The 21392-nt window shown below is 33.4% G+C and overlaps 1 protein-coding gene across 2 annotated transcripts in view; it reads right to left on the bottom strand.

Annotated features, from left to right (window-relative positions):
* Positions 1–21392, bottom strand: part of GRIK2 (glutamate receptor, ionotropic, kainate 2) — a 567868-nt gene that overhangs the window by 286932 nt on the left and 259544 nt on the right. For both annotated transcript variants that reach the window (XM_004673729.2, XM_012722222.1), the window contains 2 exons: positions 16758–16811; positions 12614–12787 (listed from right to left, as the gene is read on the bottom strand). In XM_004673729.2, coding sequence (XP_004673786.1) covers positions 12614–12787; positions 16758–16811 — 228 coding nt within the window. The remainder of the gene's footprint in view (positions 1–12613; positions 12788–16757; positions 16812–21392) is intronic.

The following is a 21392-nucleotide window of genomic DNA, read 5'->3' as shown; positions in this document are numbered from 1 at the left end:
CAACTGTGCGAGAAAAGTACAGAAACATGATATAGCAGGTATTAGCATTGGTGAATTTTCAGGCTGCTGTGGGCATCAATCAATTAATTTTTAACTACTGTATAGACAGCTTTGGCTATTCTCATTAATCAGGTAAGGAAAGTTAGGATAAAGGTGCTTCCACTGATCCCTAAACTGTTAAACTGCTATTCTCTTTATTTAATGTTGTAATAAATAGAAAGTGTTAATTTTCTACACCCATAATTCCTTTTCATTTACAATTTTTCTAAGCTATGAATCACCTACACAAAAAAATTTAAGTGATACTCAATATGCAGAGTATTTATGATGTTTTCAAAGGTGAACGAATGAGTAACACCTATATTTACTTCATTGTAATTCTGACTATTTCAAGTTTATTTAAATGAAATTTTAGTCTACCGTATTTTCAACTATAAAACTATGCATAATTTTTGTCAGTTAAATTTATATGTAATTGACTTAGGGTCTAGAGAATTTCATCCTTTAAGGGTATTTTATAGTCTTTAATTAATCACTGTTCATTTCCCTTTTCCATTTGATAAAGAGAGGGATAAACATTTAAAATCTGAGAATGGAGTCTGAGAAGTTGATTTTTAAAGGTAACATTTAGCAGAAATATTTCCCTTTAAAGTCAAGACTGGAATTCAAAGTAGCACCTTTTCCAAGGCATGTTCTCAAGAATCAACACATTTGAGTTGGAGTCTCGGGATGGCATAAGAAAAAAAGGCATTAAAAGAACACTGATTCTTTATCCAACAATTTATTCAACTCAAATTATCTCACTTTCAGAGTTGATTAGTCTAGATTCTTATGCAGGTTTGCTAGAACCTTTTTATGAAGAGTGAATGGTTAAAAATGCACTGTTTCTGGGGGGGGGGTGGAACTGAGACATTGCTTTGGTGAGAAACAATATTCCCACTTCCAACCATTTGTCATAGTCTTCTCCTTCTAAACTGGCTGTTCTACAAATACCTATCTGGATTCCTACCTTTTCTGTTATAGATATCATCAACATCTCAAATTCTACTTGTCTGGAAAAAAAAAAAAAGTCAACCCTCTCCAAGTCACCTCCTCCAGATGCCCCATTTTTTATAAAAGTGCTAATGTCATCCAGTAAACTAAACTTAAAAAGTTCAAAGACTCCTATTGCTTCCTTATTCTTTTTTTTCCCCCCCTCAAAAGTTTTCCTGTCTGGCTTTCCTTTGTGACATCACTACCTCCAGCCATCATGTTGGAAGCCTGAATAACAGCTTCTTGTCTGCTCTGGAGTGAGTCAAATGTACTGAGCCATCTGATGAGCCTTCTGGAGCCAGGGTAGCTCAGGAAAAGAACAATTATCATATAAGAAAGAACTTGACTTAAAGTGCAGTCTTCATTTTCTTAGTTAAAGGGCCTGGGACAATATATCTAACATATTTAAACCTCAGTTATATGATCTATAAAGTGAGAAAAATATTATTGTATACCACATTTTTGCAAAAATTAGAGAGTAAAAGGCAAACACATAGCTATGTAACTAATACAAAATGACATAATATCTGGCAGAGTGTCAATATTTATACAGTACATGTTAAATAGTACTTTTATCACACTCTTATTTTAAAACATTTTCCTTTTTCTCCACTAACATAATCTTCCTGCTGGTCTGATCAAAATGCTATTTAATGTTCAGATTCACATTCAAGATCCCGTTCAAGCAATTTCACCTCCAGAATCCTTTTCCCAATCACAACAATCTGAAAAATTCTTATAATGCTGTAGCAGCTGAGCCAGGTGTTTGGCAAGGCTAAAACAATTAAAATGTGCCAATTATTATTATTATTTCTAGTTTAGTTGTACATTGAAAGATAGAAACATCAAATTCTCTTGGTGTAGGTTTCCTTTCCCTGAATAGATACAGTGAATAATGTGACTGATTGGCTTGCAATAGGTGAAAGCTATTCAACCCATAGCTGACTTGAATATTTTTGGAAAAGAAGGTAATAAAGAAACAAAAAAACATCCTGGAGAAAAAACAATCAAGACCCCAGTCTGGAATAACTCTCAGCAATGAGCCCCTGGGGGAAATTCACATAAGGAAAAGCAATCCCCATTTTAGAGGGCAGGAGACAAAACCTGAGAGCACTGGAAAGAGCTGAGTCGGAAAACATAAAATTTGGCACTATGGACAGGTGTCCAGGTACATGTTTGTCATGTAAATCAAATAGCTAGATAACTGAAAAGATGAACACTATAACAGTGGGAATTCAAGTCAATTGAGCAATGCATTGAGCCAAACCTCCAGTGATGAGTGATTAGAGAGGATCTAGAGAAACAATCAGTAAAAGTGGCCTCCAATACCAAAGGCAACATAAGTAGGATGGACAGACTTAGCTACCACATTTGTTTAAAAAATGTATTTATTTATGCATACAGAACTGGGGTACAAGGGCAGTGAGAGGATTCACCAGAGACAGAGTGGAGAACAGAACAGGCCGACTGACAAAGTACACTGCTGAGGGGAGACGTGGGCAGGTCAGGAGAGGTCCACCATGCTATGTGGATCACCTGGGGCATGGGGATGGGGGAATTGAACTCATGCTGAAGTAGCTTTAGCTCCTTAGTGCTGTGCTTTAACTGCCTGTGCCATCAGGAAGGTCTGGGCTACCACATTTCTATCAGACAAACCACGACCTCAAGCAGCTTCAGCTTTCTGGAATGCTTGAAAGCTGGTAACACTATGGAATTCTCTGGTTTAAATAGGAAACATCAGGCTTGGGTATTAACAGAGCCTGGGACCCCATCAGCTGGTCTGATTAATCTGATCAAGTGTTTGAGTCTCTTGAATTTTTCATAGGATTGTGAATTTTTTACTATATCTAGTGTGAAAATTACAAATTAAGAGAACATTTATTGCTGGATAATATTCTAAAGCTGTGATTTTATGCAAAGTTCTAATTATGTCCTAAAAATGAGGATAAACTCCCATCTCACTGAATTATTTCCTACATACCCTCTTTATTAAGCATCAGAATTTTTTTTTACCTTCTAAGACTATGTTTTATTTTCTTACTAAACTGGCAGTTCTTCAGTGCAGACATTCAGTGCAGACACCATGTTATATACATACATACATACATACATACATACGTATGTATGTATGTATATATATACTCATCCTCCATGTGTTCTAAAACCACATTGTGTATACAGTAGTTGTTCAATAAATATTTGGGGAATGAATTAGTGAGTAGCCATACACAGGAATTTTTCATGAAGGATTGATTTGGTACCATTTCAACATCTGTGTCTATTTAATAACTTTACTTTTCCCTAGTACAATTTGGTCACAGGGTATTCTGGAGATTAATGAATAAAATATTTATGAATTCTTTTAGAAAGGCAAATGAAAGATCAACATAATATTTCCTCTCTGCATAATAAAGCAAGAGAATTCCTAATATCCTTTAGGCAAATTCACCCCAATACTCTTCATTGCATTTTGACTGAAATCATTCTTTTGATTTATTAATATGGATTTAAAGAATATTGGCCAAGCATATTTTGGAATATAGTGCATCAGAGTAGAGTACTGACCAATTTTTAGAACTTTATTATAAAATTGCATATATGTTTTTATAAGTTTTCTTTCTAATGTAAATACAATTACTTAGGTACAACATCATGAAATAAATATCAACCATTTGATGATAAAGCTAGTCCTAATTCATGTTCATTACTCACTTAGTCTATCTACTTTAAAATCTATAAAGGAGGATCCTCCCTAGTGGCCCAATGGGTTAGGACGAAGCATTGCAAGCGTGCAGCAGCCACTTTAGTGTGTTTGATCCCCAGCCTTGGAGGAGATTCACATAGCACAGGAGACCTCTCCTGCCTCGCCTGCTCTTACCCCCATCAGTGTATTTCATCAATCTGCCTACTCTGCTCCCCATTCTGTCACTGCTGAAACCTCTCACCTCCCCTAAACCTCTGGCTTATTCAATTCTGTATGCATAGATACATAATCTTAAATTAATTTTTTAAGGCCAGTTGTTTTTTGCTTTTTTGGTTTTTTTTTTATTTTTCCCAGGGCATTAAAAAACACCTTGATAAATTAAATTCTGAACAGAAATGCCATCTATACTACAGTGCAGAAACAGCATTTACCTTGAAGTAAATGGATGCCACTTTTTAAGACTTTACTATATGCCAGATATTGTCTTTAAGCAACTGTAAATTTCATATATTTCATCTTTGCAGTGATATTATGAGGTAGGCATTATTATTACCATTAAATATATGAATCAATTATGTCTAAGAGGTGTTAAGTAATTAGCAGGAGTTTATAAAGGAGCAATCAACGCTCATTTTCAATATCAGAGATTCTGATTCCAAAGTTATAACTCTAAGGGGGAAATAGAATAGATTTAAGTCCTTTAAACTTACATAAAAAAACTAAACAGGATCCCTGCTCAGGGGTTAAAGTCTCAGTGCTATCAAGATAGAAACAGCCATTCTTGGGCAGGGACCTACTTCACATGGCACTACAGACCTCTCCTGTCTTGCCACTGCTCCCCTCAATAATGTATTTCTGTATATCCATCTGTTCTGCTCCCCACACTATCTCTGGTGAATCCTCTCACCAACTCAGCATGATGGCCTATACCCAGTTCTCCTATTCAGAAATAAATAAAAATAAATATTTTAAAAACTAAACAAACAAAAAAATCAACCATTCTATGCCCAACAAGTCATCTTCTGAACTTTAAAAGACAAGTGATCTGACATTGAAAAGAAATACACTGTAATTTTTTTAATATTTGCTTCTAACCATGGATCTTTCTTTATACATGATCTACCTATTCATATACCTGCTTCATATAATAAGAATACAACTGTCTCACAATGTTGTCAGGAGGCAATAGTAGCACTAGAGAATAATAAACAATAAATGTATTTCATAGTTGGGTATTTAATAATAATTATTACAAATACAATTGGTAGCATTTGAGAGCACTCAGAATTGTATACAAAATGATTGTTTGGATCTAACATTCTAATATTCATATTTTATGCATTTATAACTCCAGTTCCTAATAACAGAATAAGGGAATTCCTTGGATCAAATAGGCAAGAAAATTTCTATATTGGGGGGATCCAAAAGTAGGAACTTTAGAAGAAATAAGAGGGAAATATGTATTGTGCTATGTATCTATCTGAAAAAAAAATAAGATATGTAGTTTTTACTGTATATAACAAAAAATTATTATCTAACAAAAGCTTAATGTATATTCAATATTTTATAGTTGTCTCAAGTTTTAAATAAATATCCTCTGAAGTTGAGCATGACAATAAAATCTGGTTTGTTATAATCACAGTAGATAAAAGGGAATTTTTTAAATTAAACATATTTTGAGTAAAAAATTAATGCAATCTACTGTTAAATAAGTTGCATATTTATAAATAATTTTATAAAGAATTGATTATTGATATTTAACAACAAAAAAATCTGTAAGAATTAGTTATTTAGCATCATGTGGTCACATCTTACAAATGCTAATTATCCTATTAATATGCAGCCAGAAATTATCTTTCTAGCAAATATATAGAAGTATGTAGTTTACTATTCATGTCTCAGACTATATGAATTTATATAAGTAATAAATTTATATTTGATTATTTGTATTAAATAAAACCATAAATAAATACTTAAGTGAATGAAAAACTTTAAGATTGTAGTGAGGGCTTGTATATTTTATATGGAATTACATTTAAGTATCTTTAAAAATAAATTGCAAAATTATGGAAACAATAATACACTTAAAATAAATTCCTAAAATTATTATTACACTGGACTAGTACAGGAAAGCACATGTATCAATAGTAATTATCACTGATATAAACTTTCTCTTGCCTTGGCCAGAACTTTCATATGGTTCATTATGAATATAATTAATATTTGTATTACTCATAAGCTTTGGTGCCAGCTCATACTCATTTTTTAAAATAATTCTGATCAATATTTTATGATGTGTTTAATTATTGTTAACCTTTTATTTTAAATGTAACATATTAAAAATTATCTATTAACTTATGTAAAAAAAAAAAACTCCCAATATTATCTTCTTTATGTCAGAGTTTCCCCACCTCTTTATCTATTATTGTATTTTGAAGATTATGTCAAATTTGCTGTTAGCCACACTGTAACCTGAGTGCCAACAGCAATAAAAGAATTTAGTAGTTGTTTTTTTGACTACCTTGTATTTCCTTTGTATCATGATCTTCCCCCCACCCCACCCCCTTTTTTTTGTGGATGAATTGTGCCTTGTTATATTCACAACCTGCTTGGAATTTTGGTTTTCCAAAGTTATATTCATTGGGCACTCTTACCAATTCTAAAACTCAGGATATCACCAGTTTCCAGACTTTGCCCTGCTGGGCTGCCCCTCTGGCTAAGGCATTTGTGGATCACCTTCTTCACGTATTCCGTCATTATCCCTTAAAGGCCCTTCTTCCAGAATCCTCCACATTTTGGCGGTATACTTGTTCATACTATCTGCAGCTGGTTATATCCATATGTAATGTTACTGTATAGCTATTATGTATAACAAAAGAAGTGGACAGAAGCTGAAGAACATTGTGAAAGAAATGTATTTAAAGTTTAGATGTTCTACAAGTGTGAACTGCGCAATTCAGATCGAAGATTTAAATCAAACTTACGTTTTCCAAGAGAAAGATTTTAAAATGGCCTTAAAAACAACATGATTATAAAGGAATTTATAATCATTACAACTGCCATTTTTCATGGAAGAAAAAGATATTTGAAATTGAAATTTTATCTTTTCATTAGCTTTAGATAAATGCTTTTTATTTAATGTGCCAGTGAGTAAAAGTCATTTGGTGGGATGCTCTATGATAATGACATAATAGAGGTTATTGGATCATCTCAATTTATATTCAGATATAACTTGTAACTTAGTACATCAGAGATGATTACTAGGTATATAAAGTAAAGAATAAAGTGCTGTTATTCATAGCACATATTCCTTGTTTCTTTACTGTTCACTAAATCAATCTATACTTATGTAATTACCATTGTGCTTATGACTTCATTACATACCCTCATTTCAATTGAATCAAAGAAAATAACTACAGCTAATTAAGACAAGCAGATAGCAATGAAGGCAGATTGAATTTCTATACTAAATAAAAGTCTACCTGTCATACTTTGTTTCCTTATGGCTCCTTTTTTGTTGTCCTTATATATGTAAATCTTTGTACAGTAACAGAGTGATCACTTCTGGCCCCTCTGTACATAAGCTAACTGATGTGATTTGTACATACAAGAATTTGGTAATTTAACTTACATGATTAAAGAAATTTTGCAATGTTTGGGCATGATCTCTTGTGAAGAAACCATTGTTCTGTGGACATTGACAAACACATAAAGGCTTATCTCCTATATTCACCAATGTTTTGCAAAGGAAAGTAGGGACTACTTTTCTATCTCCTTAAGACTTCACCATTTAATCAAAAGTGTTTCTAAGTGTTTGTCTTCTAAGGTATTTTTCTATAAATTATTGATACTAGCTAATTGCATTTTCTGAATGATTAGATATCTTGATAATAAAGTGCAAGTAGGCAAAGCAAAACAGCTCTCCTGAATATATTGGGGGAAATGAGAGGGCTTAGTGATTAGAACACAGATGTAATCTGATTAAAATAAATTAACACATATTTATTCAGTCAGGCATTCATTCCTTCATTAAGAACACCATTCAAAGCACTGGTCACTGAACTGGGTACAGGGGTCTTCATGAATAACAAAGACAGACTATTACTTCAAAAGGACTTATAGTCATTAGGAAAGCGATATTAAAACAAGCAAATAAGTCCAAGCAATGTGTTATATATAAAATGCACAAATGAAGGAGCACAAAGTAAAAAGTTTCAGGAGAACACAGAATAAATTCACAGAAAAGGTAACAAATGAATTGAAGCCTCGAACATGGTTAGGAATATATGCCATACACTCATCGAGGAGTGGGTGGTTTAGGCAAGGGGAACAACTGATTCTTAATTGAGAATGGGCATCAGCACTACAGAGTGCCTTGGTGAGGTGGTAAAGCAGAAGATGGCAAATAGGATGCTGGACACAAAAACAGGAGCCACCTCGTGTAGGTGTTGAACACTTGACCAATGAGTCTAAGATCCAGCAAGCAATCCAGCATGCAAATGTCAAGGGGCCTTGAGAAATGTTCTGTTAGGATCACACTAGAAAGAAGGTGAATGTAAGAGAAAGATCTTAGAAGTAGAAGGTGAGAGAGAAGGCTATTAAAATATTTAGAAGAGATACCACTGTGTCCTTAACTAGGGTGTAGTTCATGGGTGACAAGAAAAATGGAGGTAAGAAAGATATTGATATATTAGATTTGGCATTGTATGATGGTTGTTGGATGTGAGGAGAGCAGAAAGGAAATGAAGAGGGTAGTTGGTATCCAGTATTTATATTCCCAAAGCAGTAATCTCTCTACAACCCAGTGATATAGAAATTAATAGAATCATTAAAGATTTGTGTTGCAAAGCTACATTACCAAGAGATATATTGTATTGTATTGTATATCAACATAGGAAGAAAATGCTATGTTTAGGCTACTAGAGGGACTATAGGCACATCAGTTTTAATATGCATAGATGTAGCAGAAGCATTTTCTGAAGTCATCATGAATGGAATTAGAAAATAAAGAGGACTCTAGTCAGAAAATAACTAGGAGCATGAACAGGAGCTCTTGGTTATAACCAGACTGTTTAAGTTTACCTGGAAGTATTTATACTTCATTTAGTATCTTGAATTGAGATTACTGTAAACTCAATAAGTGAATATTAAATATAACCACCAGGTTCTGATGAATTCAAACAGTGAGTCCTGCCCTATAGTAATTGTATTGGAGAAGGCAGACATCTGGATAGAAAGCTGGGAAATCTGGCACCATACAGTGCAATAGAGAACAGTGATAATGCTCACTAAAAAGGACTTTCACAAACCAGAGCAAGGAAATATGAATATTTATAGAGAATTCCTAGTTAGAGTAATGGTTTTATAAAAGGGGCTCACATCTAGGGAGGAGTTTAAGAACTATAAGGTGGCTATGTGTAAGCATGGAAGTAAGTGAAAGATGATATGGAGGGAGGGGAACAAAAGTTCCTCATGTAGAAAGAAAGAGGTTTGAGCTCCTTTCCTTCTTTCCTCCTTACCTAGACTGGGTTTGGATATATGATGTGACTTGGTTCCTTCACTGTGTTCATATCAAGTGTAGATAAAAATTTTATTAACCTGCTAACATGAATGTCTTTAATCTGATGACCTCAGACCATCGAAGAAATTACAATAGAAGTGGTCTTGGATTCAATGGTCACTTAACCAATAAACACTTAACACAGGAATCAATTAAGGTGTTAAGTCAACCAGAAAAATTCTTATGAATTTGATTCATTGTTTTCTTTTATAGCTCAAACAAGAAGAAAGAATGTGAAAGACTAAGCATGATCTTACATAATGATAGATGACTATGATACTGATAATAATATGTCTTGCTCCAAGTACTTGGAACTTTGCTGATAATCCCATTTCTTTACAGGACCATGGCAGGAGAAAAAAGAACAAGAAATACATAAACACCGATAGCTCATGAATTGACTGCAGGGAATATTGCCAATGCCACAAATGCCAGGCCATAATTATTTCCTTTTCTAACTAGAATTTCTTATTTCCTAAATCCATTCATGGTTAAAATAGCCTATTAACCTCTTTTCCAAAACATTTAATGACTTGGGAAAATGCTTGCAATATAATCTTAAATAGGAAAGAAAAAGAATACTGATGCAATGCATAAACACGCCAGTATTTTTATACAAATCTCACACTGTTATTATTTTTACAATGATCCTACACTATTGTATAATTTAAAATTAAAGTTATTATAATGCAATAAAATAATTTACATGTAATTGATTTATCATTATATGATAATCTTCATCATGTCAGTTTCTGAAAAGGAAAATTAATCTGCATCCATTTTGTAAGACATCTTCATTGTAATGGAAAACTTCATGTCTACTTCCAAAATATTTTTGAGCCACATGCTTTGTTTTTAAACATAATCAAATAAATAGCTGGTTCACATTTTAGATAGGAAATATTATTCACAAAGCATTCATATAAATAAATCTGTCTTCAGTCCACTCATTTAAAAAATGTTCTGATTAAGTTTTGTAGTGAGCTCTTCTATTGTATAATAACTCAAATGAAAAAATGTGAGTAAAGGGGCAATCAATCTCTCACATACTTAAAAACGTTCTATATTTCCTATTTAAGATAACACTTTAAAAATAACTTTTGATGATATAAAAGTAGAGTGCTGTCATGAAAACTTTCTAAAGATTTAAAGATAAACACAGTTTATAGAATACTTACTATTAAATAGCTTTTTTTTCCAATCAGTAGATTTTTGTTATATCATTATCATTTGTCTTTTCCTCCTTAATTCTGCCTTATTTTGAACCAGCAAATGATTTAATGGGAATGGATAAATGACCCAACCATGTTCTTCTAATATCCTATCTTTTGCTTCATCTTATGAAAGGTTTAACTTTCCCAAAGAGCATCTACCTTCCTGGAGAGAAATAAATACACTTTCCTCTGTATTTATTTGCCTCCCAATGCTCTACATAAGTCGACAGAAATTAGAAAGGATCATAATAGAGTCATACACAGAGGGATGAGGTAAATAGAATTATTTGCCTCAGTAAAGTTTGGCAATTTTTGCAATGTGATATAAAAAGATGCACACAAATTTTTGGATTTATCAGCAGAAATCTTAGAGTATAGGGTTTTAAGATAATCAAAATACCTATGGATTTATTTTCCTAAAAGTATTTAACAATGGTTTTGAATAAGAACTGATAAGATATCCATCCTTAAGTTAAAAAATGGTAAGAGCTAAACTTCATATGTAGAAAAATATATACAAGATTAATATAATATACAAGCATATTATACAATGTGATTTTTTAATTAATATACAAGCATATTAATTAATATACAAGCTTGTATATTAATTAATATACAAGTGATTAATTAATATACAAGCATATTATACAATGTGATATTTTAAAAATAAATTGTTTTTTAGGTTCCAAGTTTGACTCAACAAAGTAAGAATAAAGCATATTTGTCATTTTTTAGATTGTTTTATTTTAACTCTGGACATACCTCAGAAGAAAAGATATTTTTTAAGTTATTTATGTAATTCCTCCCAATAAAGTGTTTTGTTTTTTTTTTTTAAATACATCTTAGGTCAAGATCATTATAACGAAATTAGTCAACCATCTCTTTTTATGTCAAAAAGTAAAATTTCCCTCATATTAATTCTTCAAAAAATTAATGTGAATGTAAGACATTTTATCCACATTCATAAATTATAGTAGGTTATTTTTTTTCACTAAAAGCAAACAAATCTTATTTTTCCACTAGAAAGTAGGTTTCTTGAGGACATTCATAGTTCTTTCACAACTGTTATAAAGATACTTAATTTACATTACTAAATTTTCTCCTAAGGGAAAATGTGTCCCTTATCTTGCTATAACATTAAGAACATACATTTCTAGTTAGAATGACACAAAAAAAGGATGTTAATGACAAAGGAAATATAAATCTTGCCAAAGTTCTATACTATTTCCTAAACAGTAGCAGTAATTTGATCGATAAGAATTAATGAGAGACCACACATTAATAATTTGCTTAAATAGAATACTTGAAACCTACTGAGTCCTATAATGTAGCTACTAATAACATTTGGCTTTGAACATCTGAACTATCAATAGTATATAGTGTCAAATACACAAAAATTTTTAAAGACAGTAGAAAAACTGAATGCAAATATTTCATTTAGTTAAATAAAATATTTGATAAAATAATATTATTGACTTTTAATTTCTTTGTGTATGTTTGTAACAGTGCTATGAAAAAAAAAAACTTTATATATGTACCTTGTGTTAGATTTTCATTAGCAGCAATGGTATAAATAACTATTTAAGAATACAACTTTCTTTTACAATTTATATGAAAATCCTGTTTCCACGTTAAACTAGGACATGAAAATGACCAATTTCTGATTATTAGTAAGTCTTGAATCCTAAAGAATGCATAAACTTAGGGGAATTTTTTTGTATGATATAAGTCATCCATATTTCATCATCTATCTGCATCCAACATGATGAATATTTTGATTGTTAGGAACAGAAATATAACTCTTGAGTTACTGTCTCTTTTGCAATCTGTAATTCATCCTACATATGGCAATAGTTAAGCTTACTAAAATACCTACATAACAACATTGATAGTTCTCATGCATTTTAAGATAACTGCATAAATGTGTATATTTGCCATGTGAAATTGATTTACAAAATCCTTAATAGAATTATTTGCAATATTAGCATATATCATGCTTATAATTTCAAACAATTAAACCACAATTTGGAGCCAAAGAGCTTAATAATTTATGCAATATTTTTTAAGAAACACACAAACTGTTCTGTACGTGGGTATTCCTACCGTCATAAATCCATCCAGCAAACCTGAATCAGGCTTCGGAGGTGCTTGCAACCGTTCCATTGACCACTTTTCAATGATGGAGGAGACCTGGGTATTTTCTGTATTTAGTATCCTGAATCCTGTCATATTAACACCACTGTATCGATAGGGTTCTACATCAAGAGCAAAGAGATCCTAAAAAACAAATTTCTCTGTGTTATTACTCACACGGTATATTTACAGCACCTGTAATAGTCATTTACTCTTACTTCCTAAAAATAGTTAGCACCATTGTGTCTCAAGTGATGTTAAACATCATACATCATTAAAATTCAAATAGATTGTATTTTGCCATGCAAAATAAACACTGTATATAAACATGCATGCACATGTATATATATATATATATATATATATATATATATAAAATTCTGATTCCACCAATGGAACAAAAAGCTTGTCTACAACCTATGTGAAATATAGCTTATCCTTAATGTTTTTCATTATTTATTTTAAGCTTTCTATAGGTATGTTCTTTATGTCTTGCTTCCTTGACTGTTCATTGCTTGTCTTTCAATTTTACATTTTTTTTTTTAAGAAACAAATCATGAAATATGGCCTCCAAGGAATGAAAACTATATTAAGTCCCTGGAAACAAGATAGGACTTTTAGTTACAGAATCTTTGCAGACCAACATACTAACCAGCAAGTTGGTCAAAAGGAACCCCTTAGATTCTTATTTTCTCTTCCAGCCTGTATAAATGAACATTCTTGTGTTGTCCTTCAGTTTTCCCAGGAGACAGAAAGCCAAAGCTGTCAGGGGCATTGGACAATATCGTGATAACATAGAGCATTTAGCAATTTCACCTCTTTCAAACTGGTATTAGCTTAGCCTCAGATTTTATAGACAACAGCAAGATCCAGGGAAATATGACTACCCTTGGTATTGTGTACAGCTTGTCTTGGACTCACAGCTCCACAGGCTCTATAAAAGTAATAAAATTTGGTTGGGGAACAGTTGAGATTGATCTGAATTGTGCTCTGTGATGTGAAAACTCTAAGGTTTTATTTTCCAGAGTTTACAATCTAGCCAAAGCAACCGATTTATTGTTTACTTTTTACTGGTAAATAAATAATGTGATACGGTATAAACTAAGGGATAAAAGTGTAGACGTGATAAGTATAAGGAGTAGGAAACAAGATAGGTGACTTTTAATTTTAAGTCAGAAACAACTTCATAGAGCAGATGGGATCTGAACTGCTATTAAAGAATAAACATGCCTTTGATAAGAAAGAGGAGCCCGTTCAAAGCATCAGTAGAGACACCAAAGTTAGTAAGCACAAAGCATGTTTAGAAGATTGATCAAGATCATTTTGATTAATAAAGAGAACTCATGAAAGAGACTAAGAGCAAAGAAGAATAGGAAATAATAAAAATAAGTGTTCCAATACAGGCTAAAAAAATAAGCGTTCAACTCTCCTGCACTGCTGGTGGGAATGCAAACTAGTACAACCACTATGGAAAACTGTTTGGAGGTTCCTCACACTGCTAAACATGGAGCTTCCCTACGACCCAGCAATCCCACTCCTAGGTATCTACCCAAAAGACACAAAAACACTGATTGAAAAAGATACTTGTGCCCCCATGTTTATTGCTGCTTTATTTACAATTGGAAAAACATGGAAGCAGCCCAAATGCCCAAAAGTAGATGACTGGATTAAAAAGATGTGGTACATATACACAATGGAATATTACTCAGCAACCAAAAAAGAGAAACACATGTCTTTTGCAGCAACTTGGATGGAGCTGGAAAAGATCATGCTTAGTGAGATAAGCCAGAAAGAGAAAGAAAATACCGGATGGTTTCACTCATAGCAGGAGTATAATGGAGCAGGTGAGAAAATAACAAAAATAATGAACAACCATATACCAGAGACATTTTGTGGGGGTGGAGTGGGGAATGGGATCAAAAACTGGAAGGGAGGGAAATGCATGGGACTAGGGTGGTGGCACAGGGGTGATTTGGTGATGGGAAACCCGCGGGGATTACAATTGAGATGGGAAAAAAAAAATTTTGCAAATTGTTTTAAAATTAACTTTTTTTATTATTTAAAAAAAAATAAGCGTTCAAATACAGGCTAATGAGTTCAATGTATTTTAATGTATTTTTCTTTTTTCCTCCTTACCAAGAGGTAGTCAATTTTTCTAAATTCTTGTAATTGTGATGCAACTAAGTTGCAATAGAATTGAAATAAAATTTTGCCACTGAATAAAGTCCTACTTCCTTTCTGTATGCCTACCATGAACTTCCTTAGAAGCCACAAAAAATCATTTGGTAGGAAGTGATATAGCATTACAACAAAATCGGTCTTGTTATTTACCAATAAATTACAACCTACTTCACAAAGAATCTCTTTGGAGGTTTCATATAAGAAGACATTGTGATTAAGTAAATTGCAGTAATTTGATCTGGTAGCTTCAAGAATTCTAGAAGCAAAAGCACAAATTGGAGATCTTTTGAATTAAGAACATTGGTTAGAGTGGTTATTATGTGAATGGAGAAGAGGAAATTCCAGAGACACTATGAAGAAAAATCAGTGGAATTTTATGGGTGATACAGGAATTAAAGACAATGGAAGTTTCCAATAAGTCAATTTAGAAGACAGAGCATTAAAGTTTAGCTAATTTAAAATTATTTCAATATATAAGCCATTAGAATTTTTCCATATAGTACAAAAGAAGCAAGTATATAGATGAACATATAGATCTTATCTGAACATAGTAGGTTTTAATTATCTGACAATAATTAAAGCTATAAATACACACCAGTTCTGAAGAAACATAATTTAAGAAAAAATAGAAAATTGGATGTGGTAGGAGAGGTACCACATTTTCTGGTCCCGCTTACATGCCTTCATCTTGGTCTAGATATTAGGAACCAGCAGTAGCTGAATGGGCAAGTGAAGCTCTGTAATATGGAAAGCAGGTGGGTTCTTGTTTTTTGTTGTTGTTGTTGTTTGTTTTTTCCTCTCTTTCTGGCTTTGAATTGCATATAAAGGCTTGGGGGGAGGGGGCTTGGAAGGAGACACATGGAGGAGAAACATGTAGAGGCACTTGAAAGAAGAATGTGGGAGTGAGAGAAATGTGGGAAGGCCATGCTTGGGATACAATGGCAACTGTTATCTTGATTGATACATTTATGCTTCATTTGTCCCAGACTTGTCTGCCCCCCTTGACCCTTTCTTATGTTACTCTGCCAGAAGGCGAGTTTTCAGGCCTCAGTGCCCCCACTTTGGGACAACTTTGGGCATTTGCCATGAGGGGATGGGTAATTTTAGGTGTTTTATTTGAAAACATTTATTAGAAGTGTTTTCTGTTCTCCTGTCTATGCTACTTCATCTGTCTTTATGAGGCAGATGCAGGAACCTGGCTTAGAGTGTGTACCCCTTAATAGTTCAGGATCCTAGGGTACCCTCCAATCATGTACTAAAAGATGAAGTTCCAAACATGAACATACTCTCATATTTGGGGAATGGGAAGGAAGAATTAGTGAAAGAGAAAGAGTGTTATTTCAAAGATGAAAGAAACGAGAATAATATATTAGAAAAGAGTAAGCAGATTTGATAAAAGAGTGACCTCAGGTCTTCATGCATTTTATGGAAAAATATTTGGCAGGTTTGTGAAGACAAAAGATATAAGGTAACATTCAATTTTCTAATTTTAAATTAAAGCACATTGACTTTCTTTGCCTAAATATAGGCAAAAATAAGATAGTAAATCTATTAAAAGTACAACTTGAATAAATTTGATTTTTAAAGTGAAAAGAGCTAGCAGCATAAGAATTTGTGCTTTTGTAAAACATTGATTTTCCAGCAAACTAATCTTAAAATCAATTATGTTCTAGAAGTCCTCTAAAGCAATATAAAAACAAGAGATATAATTCTGAATTAATATCTGAAATAATATTATCTGAAAATTATCAGCTTTCCACCAAGATATTAGTTTTCTATAATAACATCTCTTGGTTTTATCAAAATAAAATAAAGCATAACTACAAAAATGTCACTCATTATATTACTTCTTCCTACTCAAAAACTCATTCCCATCTTGAAAAATCAAAATAATATAATTAGAACATTTTCTTTGTTTTAGTAAATTACTTACCAAAGTGGTAAATATATAATGATAGTATTCTGTCATCATTCCCATAGCTAATGCCTAAGAAGTAAAAAATAAAATGAATATAAACATATTAATATTGAAAATACTCATTATATGAAATACATTTGTCAATAAGACAAGTGAGAACAAAATAGTAGGATATGATGAAGAATCAGCCTATAATATTCAGATTGCATAAAAATTGGGTCACACTAAATCTTTTCTCCATATTTAAAGAAGATTAGTGGCTACTGAAGGAATTTTGAACCAATTCTCTTGATAAAAAAGCTATTAGTTGAATGTTTGCTATTGCAAAGCTGATGGCTTTACATATTAAAGGAGGCATTACATTTGTCACAAAACCTTAAATTAGCACAACTTAGTTCATTATATTTATATTATCTCCACTCCAAATATTCTAATGAGAAATATCATTTTATTTTGATGAAAAGAGGCATTTTTCTTGAAACTTTTGAAACATTTGATTAGCATAAGTAAAATCAATATAAATTACCACTATTTTTCATAAAATGCAGGTAAAGAAGCTCCTTTACTTTTTTTTATTAACAGTCCTACTGCAAATGACTTATTTCACATTTTTATAGTCCTCCTCAATTTTAAATTATTAATTTTAAAATAAAAACATTTGTATTAAAACACTTGGTCATAAGAAATACTGATTTCTCTATCAAGTTACAGAATACTTTGAAATAGCTGTTTATCAATAAAATATTCTGGATGATAATAATTGAAAAATGATGCATTCTTTTTTTTAAAAAAAAGATTTAATTATTTGTGCATACAGAACTGGGGTACAGGCCAGAGGTGCAGGGTCGGCTAGAGGATCCACCAGAGATGGAGTTGGGAGCAGAGCAGGCAGAGCAAAGAACACTGCTGAGGGGAGCAACAGGAGGGTCAGGAGAGGTCTGCAGAGCCAGGTGGATCACCTCTGGGGCAGGCCAGGATGGAACTCATGTGGAAGTGGCTTTAGCTCTTTAGTGCTGTGCTTTAACCCGCTGTGCCAACAGGGAGGGCCCAAATGATGCATTTTTGAGCTCAAGGAAGCTCTTAATAGAAAACAAGTAATTTCTGGTGAATCTAATTATCTCCCACAACTTACTATTAAACACATTCATTTGCTGAGTACCTCCCAGGTACACCCTGCATATTGTATGTTCATGGATAGGTCAATACCAGTTAGGCAGAATAAAACTTATATTTCTGCATGAGTTGCTCAGTTATGAAAGGATGTGTGTGTGGGGGGGCGGTAAGCTCCCTAGTGGCATAGGGGTTAAGTCAGCACTATTCACCCCTATGGCCTGAGTTGCATCAGTGGCCATGGAGATGACCCATATGGTACAACAGACCTCTCCTCCCTCACCCACTGCTTCTGCTAGCTGTATATTTTAGTAGCTTCACCTGTTCTGTTCCAACTGTCTTTGGTGAGTCCTCTCACCCCCTGCCCCTCTGGCCTGTACCCCAGTCCTTCTATGCAAAAGTAAAAATTAAATATATATATATATATAAAGTGTATTTATTTATTTTTTCCTGAACATAATTTTTTAAAGATTTATTTATTCATACTTACACGAATTGGGGTACAGGCCAAAGGGACTGGGTGGGTGAAGTGGGGTGAGAGGATTCACCAGAGACAGAGTGGGGAACAGAACAGGCAGAATGACTGAAATACACTGCTGAAAGGAGCAGCGAGCAAGACAGGTGACATGTGGGTCACCTCCTTGGGTGGGAATCAAACTCATGGCTAAGCACAGCTTCATAGTTGCACCTTACCCCATTGCGCCACCAGGGAGGGCCCAAAGTGTATTACTTTTAATAAAAGTAGAGAATCATTAGTTAATATCAGTTGGCATGGAAGAATTGAGAAATTGAGAAGGAAGGAATTTCGGAGTCAAATCACCGAATAACATTTCTTCCATAGTTAAAAATGGTAAGAGCCAAAAGTGCTCTGCAGAAATTTTCATTCATTCATTCATTTTTAAAGATTTATTTATACATACAGAACTGGGGTACGGGCGAGAGGTGCAGAGGAGATGAAAGGATTCACGAGAGACAGTGGGAAGCAGAATAGGCAGATCGATGTAGTATATTGCTGAGGGGAACAGCAGGTTTGCTGCTCCATGTGGGCCACCTCCAGGGCTGGGAATAGAACTCGCACTGAAGTGGCTGTGGCTTGCCTACAGTGCTGTGCTTTAACCCACTGGGCCACTTAATATGAAAATTTCCTTTAAATAAAAATTTCTCATATTAAATAAAATTTTAGGTTATCTTGGAAGGAGGCATTTATTGTTATTGATAGCTACTAAATTTTTCCCCACTCCCAACTCTACAACCACTTAATGGGAGGTTAGAATTATCAATGCTGATTTCATTTTACATTATCACTTAAGAATTAGTGATCCAGATACATAGAGAGTAACAATTCTTATTTAATTCCTAAAATGCTTAGATACTGTTGTGGACATAACGGACATTAAAAATAATTTAAATTTTATTAAAAACCCTAAGAAGGCCCTTTCTGGTGGTATAATGGGTTAAAGTGCAACCACTTCAGTGCCAGTTCAATCCCCAGCCAGAGAGGTTATCCACATGCGGCAGACTTCTCTCATACCTGCTGCTTCCTTCAGCAGGGTACTTGGTCAATCTGCCTGTTCTGCTCCTCTTTCTCTGTCTCTGGTGAATCCTTTCACTGCCCCTGCACCTCTGGCTTGTACACCAGTTTATATGCATAAATAAATAATTCTTAAAAATAATAATAATATATATACATATAATACCCTATGAAGTAGGTTCTATTATTGTTATCTTATAGATAAGACAGGTAGAATATAAGAAAGGTGAGTAAATTGGGCAACAAATACAGGCAATGAGTAAGCATGAGCTCCAGCTCTCTAACTTTTGGAGGTTGGATAGAGAGCATAATTTACCTCATGTTACAAAATGATTTTATATGTCCATTTTAGGATCTATACATTCTAATTGTTTTTCCTTTCAATAATTGGAAAACCAGTATTTGAAATTGTGTTTTAGAGGTAGGAGTGGGCGGGAGGCATTTCCTTTTGACAGGTATTCTGCACCAAACACACACAGTTAGTTCCTTGTCATCAACTTGAAAAGAAATCCATAACAGATACTTGAGGGCTGTTTGTGCCTTATATGCACCTAGCAAGACATACAAATTATAATTAAAAGGTTGAGAAGTTCTTTGTTTTAATCCCACCAGAAATTACAATTAATCTTTGAAGAGAGTGTTCCTGCTGTTCATTTTTGGTGGTGCTATTAAACTATAGGCTTTAATAATAATAATAAAAAAATCTAATCTCTTCTATTTAGATGACATGTTATAGTCATAAATAATTCTTGTTTTCAAATGACTTGAATGCACATTTCAAGTCCCAATAAAGAGAAGAAAATTAGTATCTTATTTTTAAATAGCATAAGAGTGGCCACAAAAGAAAATTGGTTGTATGATATTATCCCTCCTGAAAATAAATATTACAAGTTAAGTTTTCTAAAATCATATTATTAGAAATCCCCAACATGGTATAGCATTAAGATCCACCTGGCAAGTTGACCCTGGACTTATTTAACCATGTAATTTGCAGCTAATTGATCTTTCAGGTTGTATCCAGAAACTATATTGCTCAAGGCTGACAAAGGGAGGGATACCTTTATATAAAATTGTTAAAATTTAATTGAATTTTGCTTTTTGCTGCTGCAGGAGATTATTTGTATAGGTTTTATACTTTTCCTGGTTTATTATTTTGATTTCACACTCTTTGAACTGGACTTCCAAGTCATTGATTACCATCTATTCTTTGTGATAGAATATTGCTGTTGAGCATCTTGGTCCTGTTTCAGGAATTTCTCTGATATACATGAATGAAGGAAGACTCATTTGTTATGAAGGCATTTAAGCCAATTAGTACATTCAGTTTGCCTCAGAGGAAACCGAGGTATACCCAAACTTTAAACTTTTCATGAAAAAAAATATCAAGCTTAACTGTTGTTCAATAGTCAGTAAAAGGAAAGTCTATCCTTTTTCCTGGATTAAGCCAGACTTTCTGAAAATCCTGTTTTCTAACCCCTGTGCCACTTCTTTGGAATTTCAATATTAGCCAGTCCTTAGGAGTTTCAGAAAAATGTCCTGTACCATAAAGTAGAGTCCTATTAAATGTGCTGCTGCATTTACTAGAAGGACATTATTTGCTTTCTTCTTGATATGGTTTCCAGAATAACTTCCAAATGTGGGGCAAAGCATCTGAGACCTTGCCGCAGACCAGCGCAGCAGAAGCAGGAGACAAGTTTCAGGGATGGCAATTCTGGCGCAGGGTGGACAAGGATGAGGTTGAGTGACAGACAGACACGACTTCTAAGAGTGCATATCTGAATGGGTTTTATTTTCAAGAGTGCAGAGCATTTATACAATTTTTCTTGGCAAGCAAATATAGGGGTATAATGATTTTTTCCATAGAAGCGTGACAGATAATACATTTTTTTTTATTGTTTCTGAGATGATGTCAGGGGCCCAAAACCAACCTGGGGCCCTGAGAAGCCATTGTGTATTCAAGGTTCAGTGGTGCTAAACAAATGTCCTATCTATCACTTTTGCCTTGCTAA

Source organism: Condylura cristata, unplaced genomic scaffold (assembly GCF_000260355.1).
Source record: "Condylura cristata isolate star-nosed mole 26May11 unplaced genomic scaffold, ConCri1.0 scaffold00001, whole genome shotgun sequence".
NCBI classification, from domain to species: domain Eukaryota; kingdom Metazoa; phylum Chordata; class Mammalia; order Eulipotyphla; family Talpidae; genus Condylura; species Condylura cristata.
Note: the sequence above shows the minus strand (reverse complement) of the source record. Positions and strands in the feature narration are given on the sequence as shown.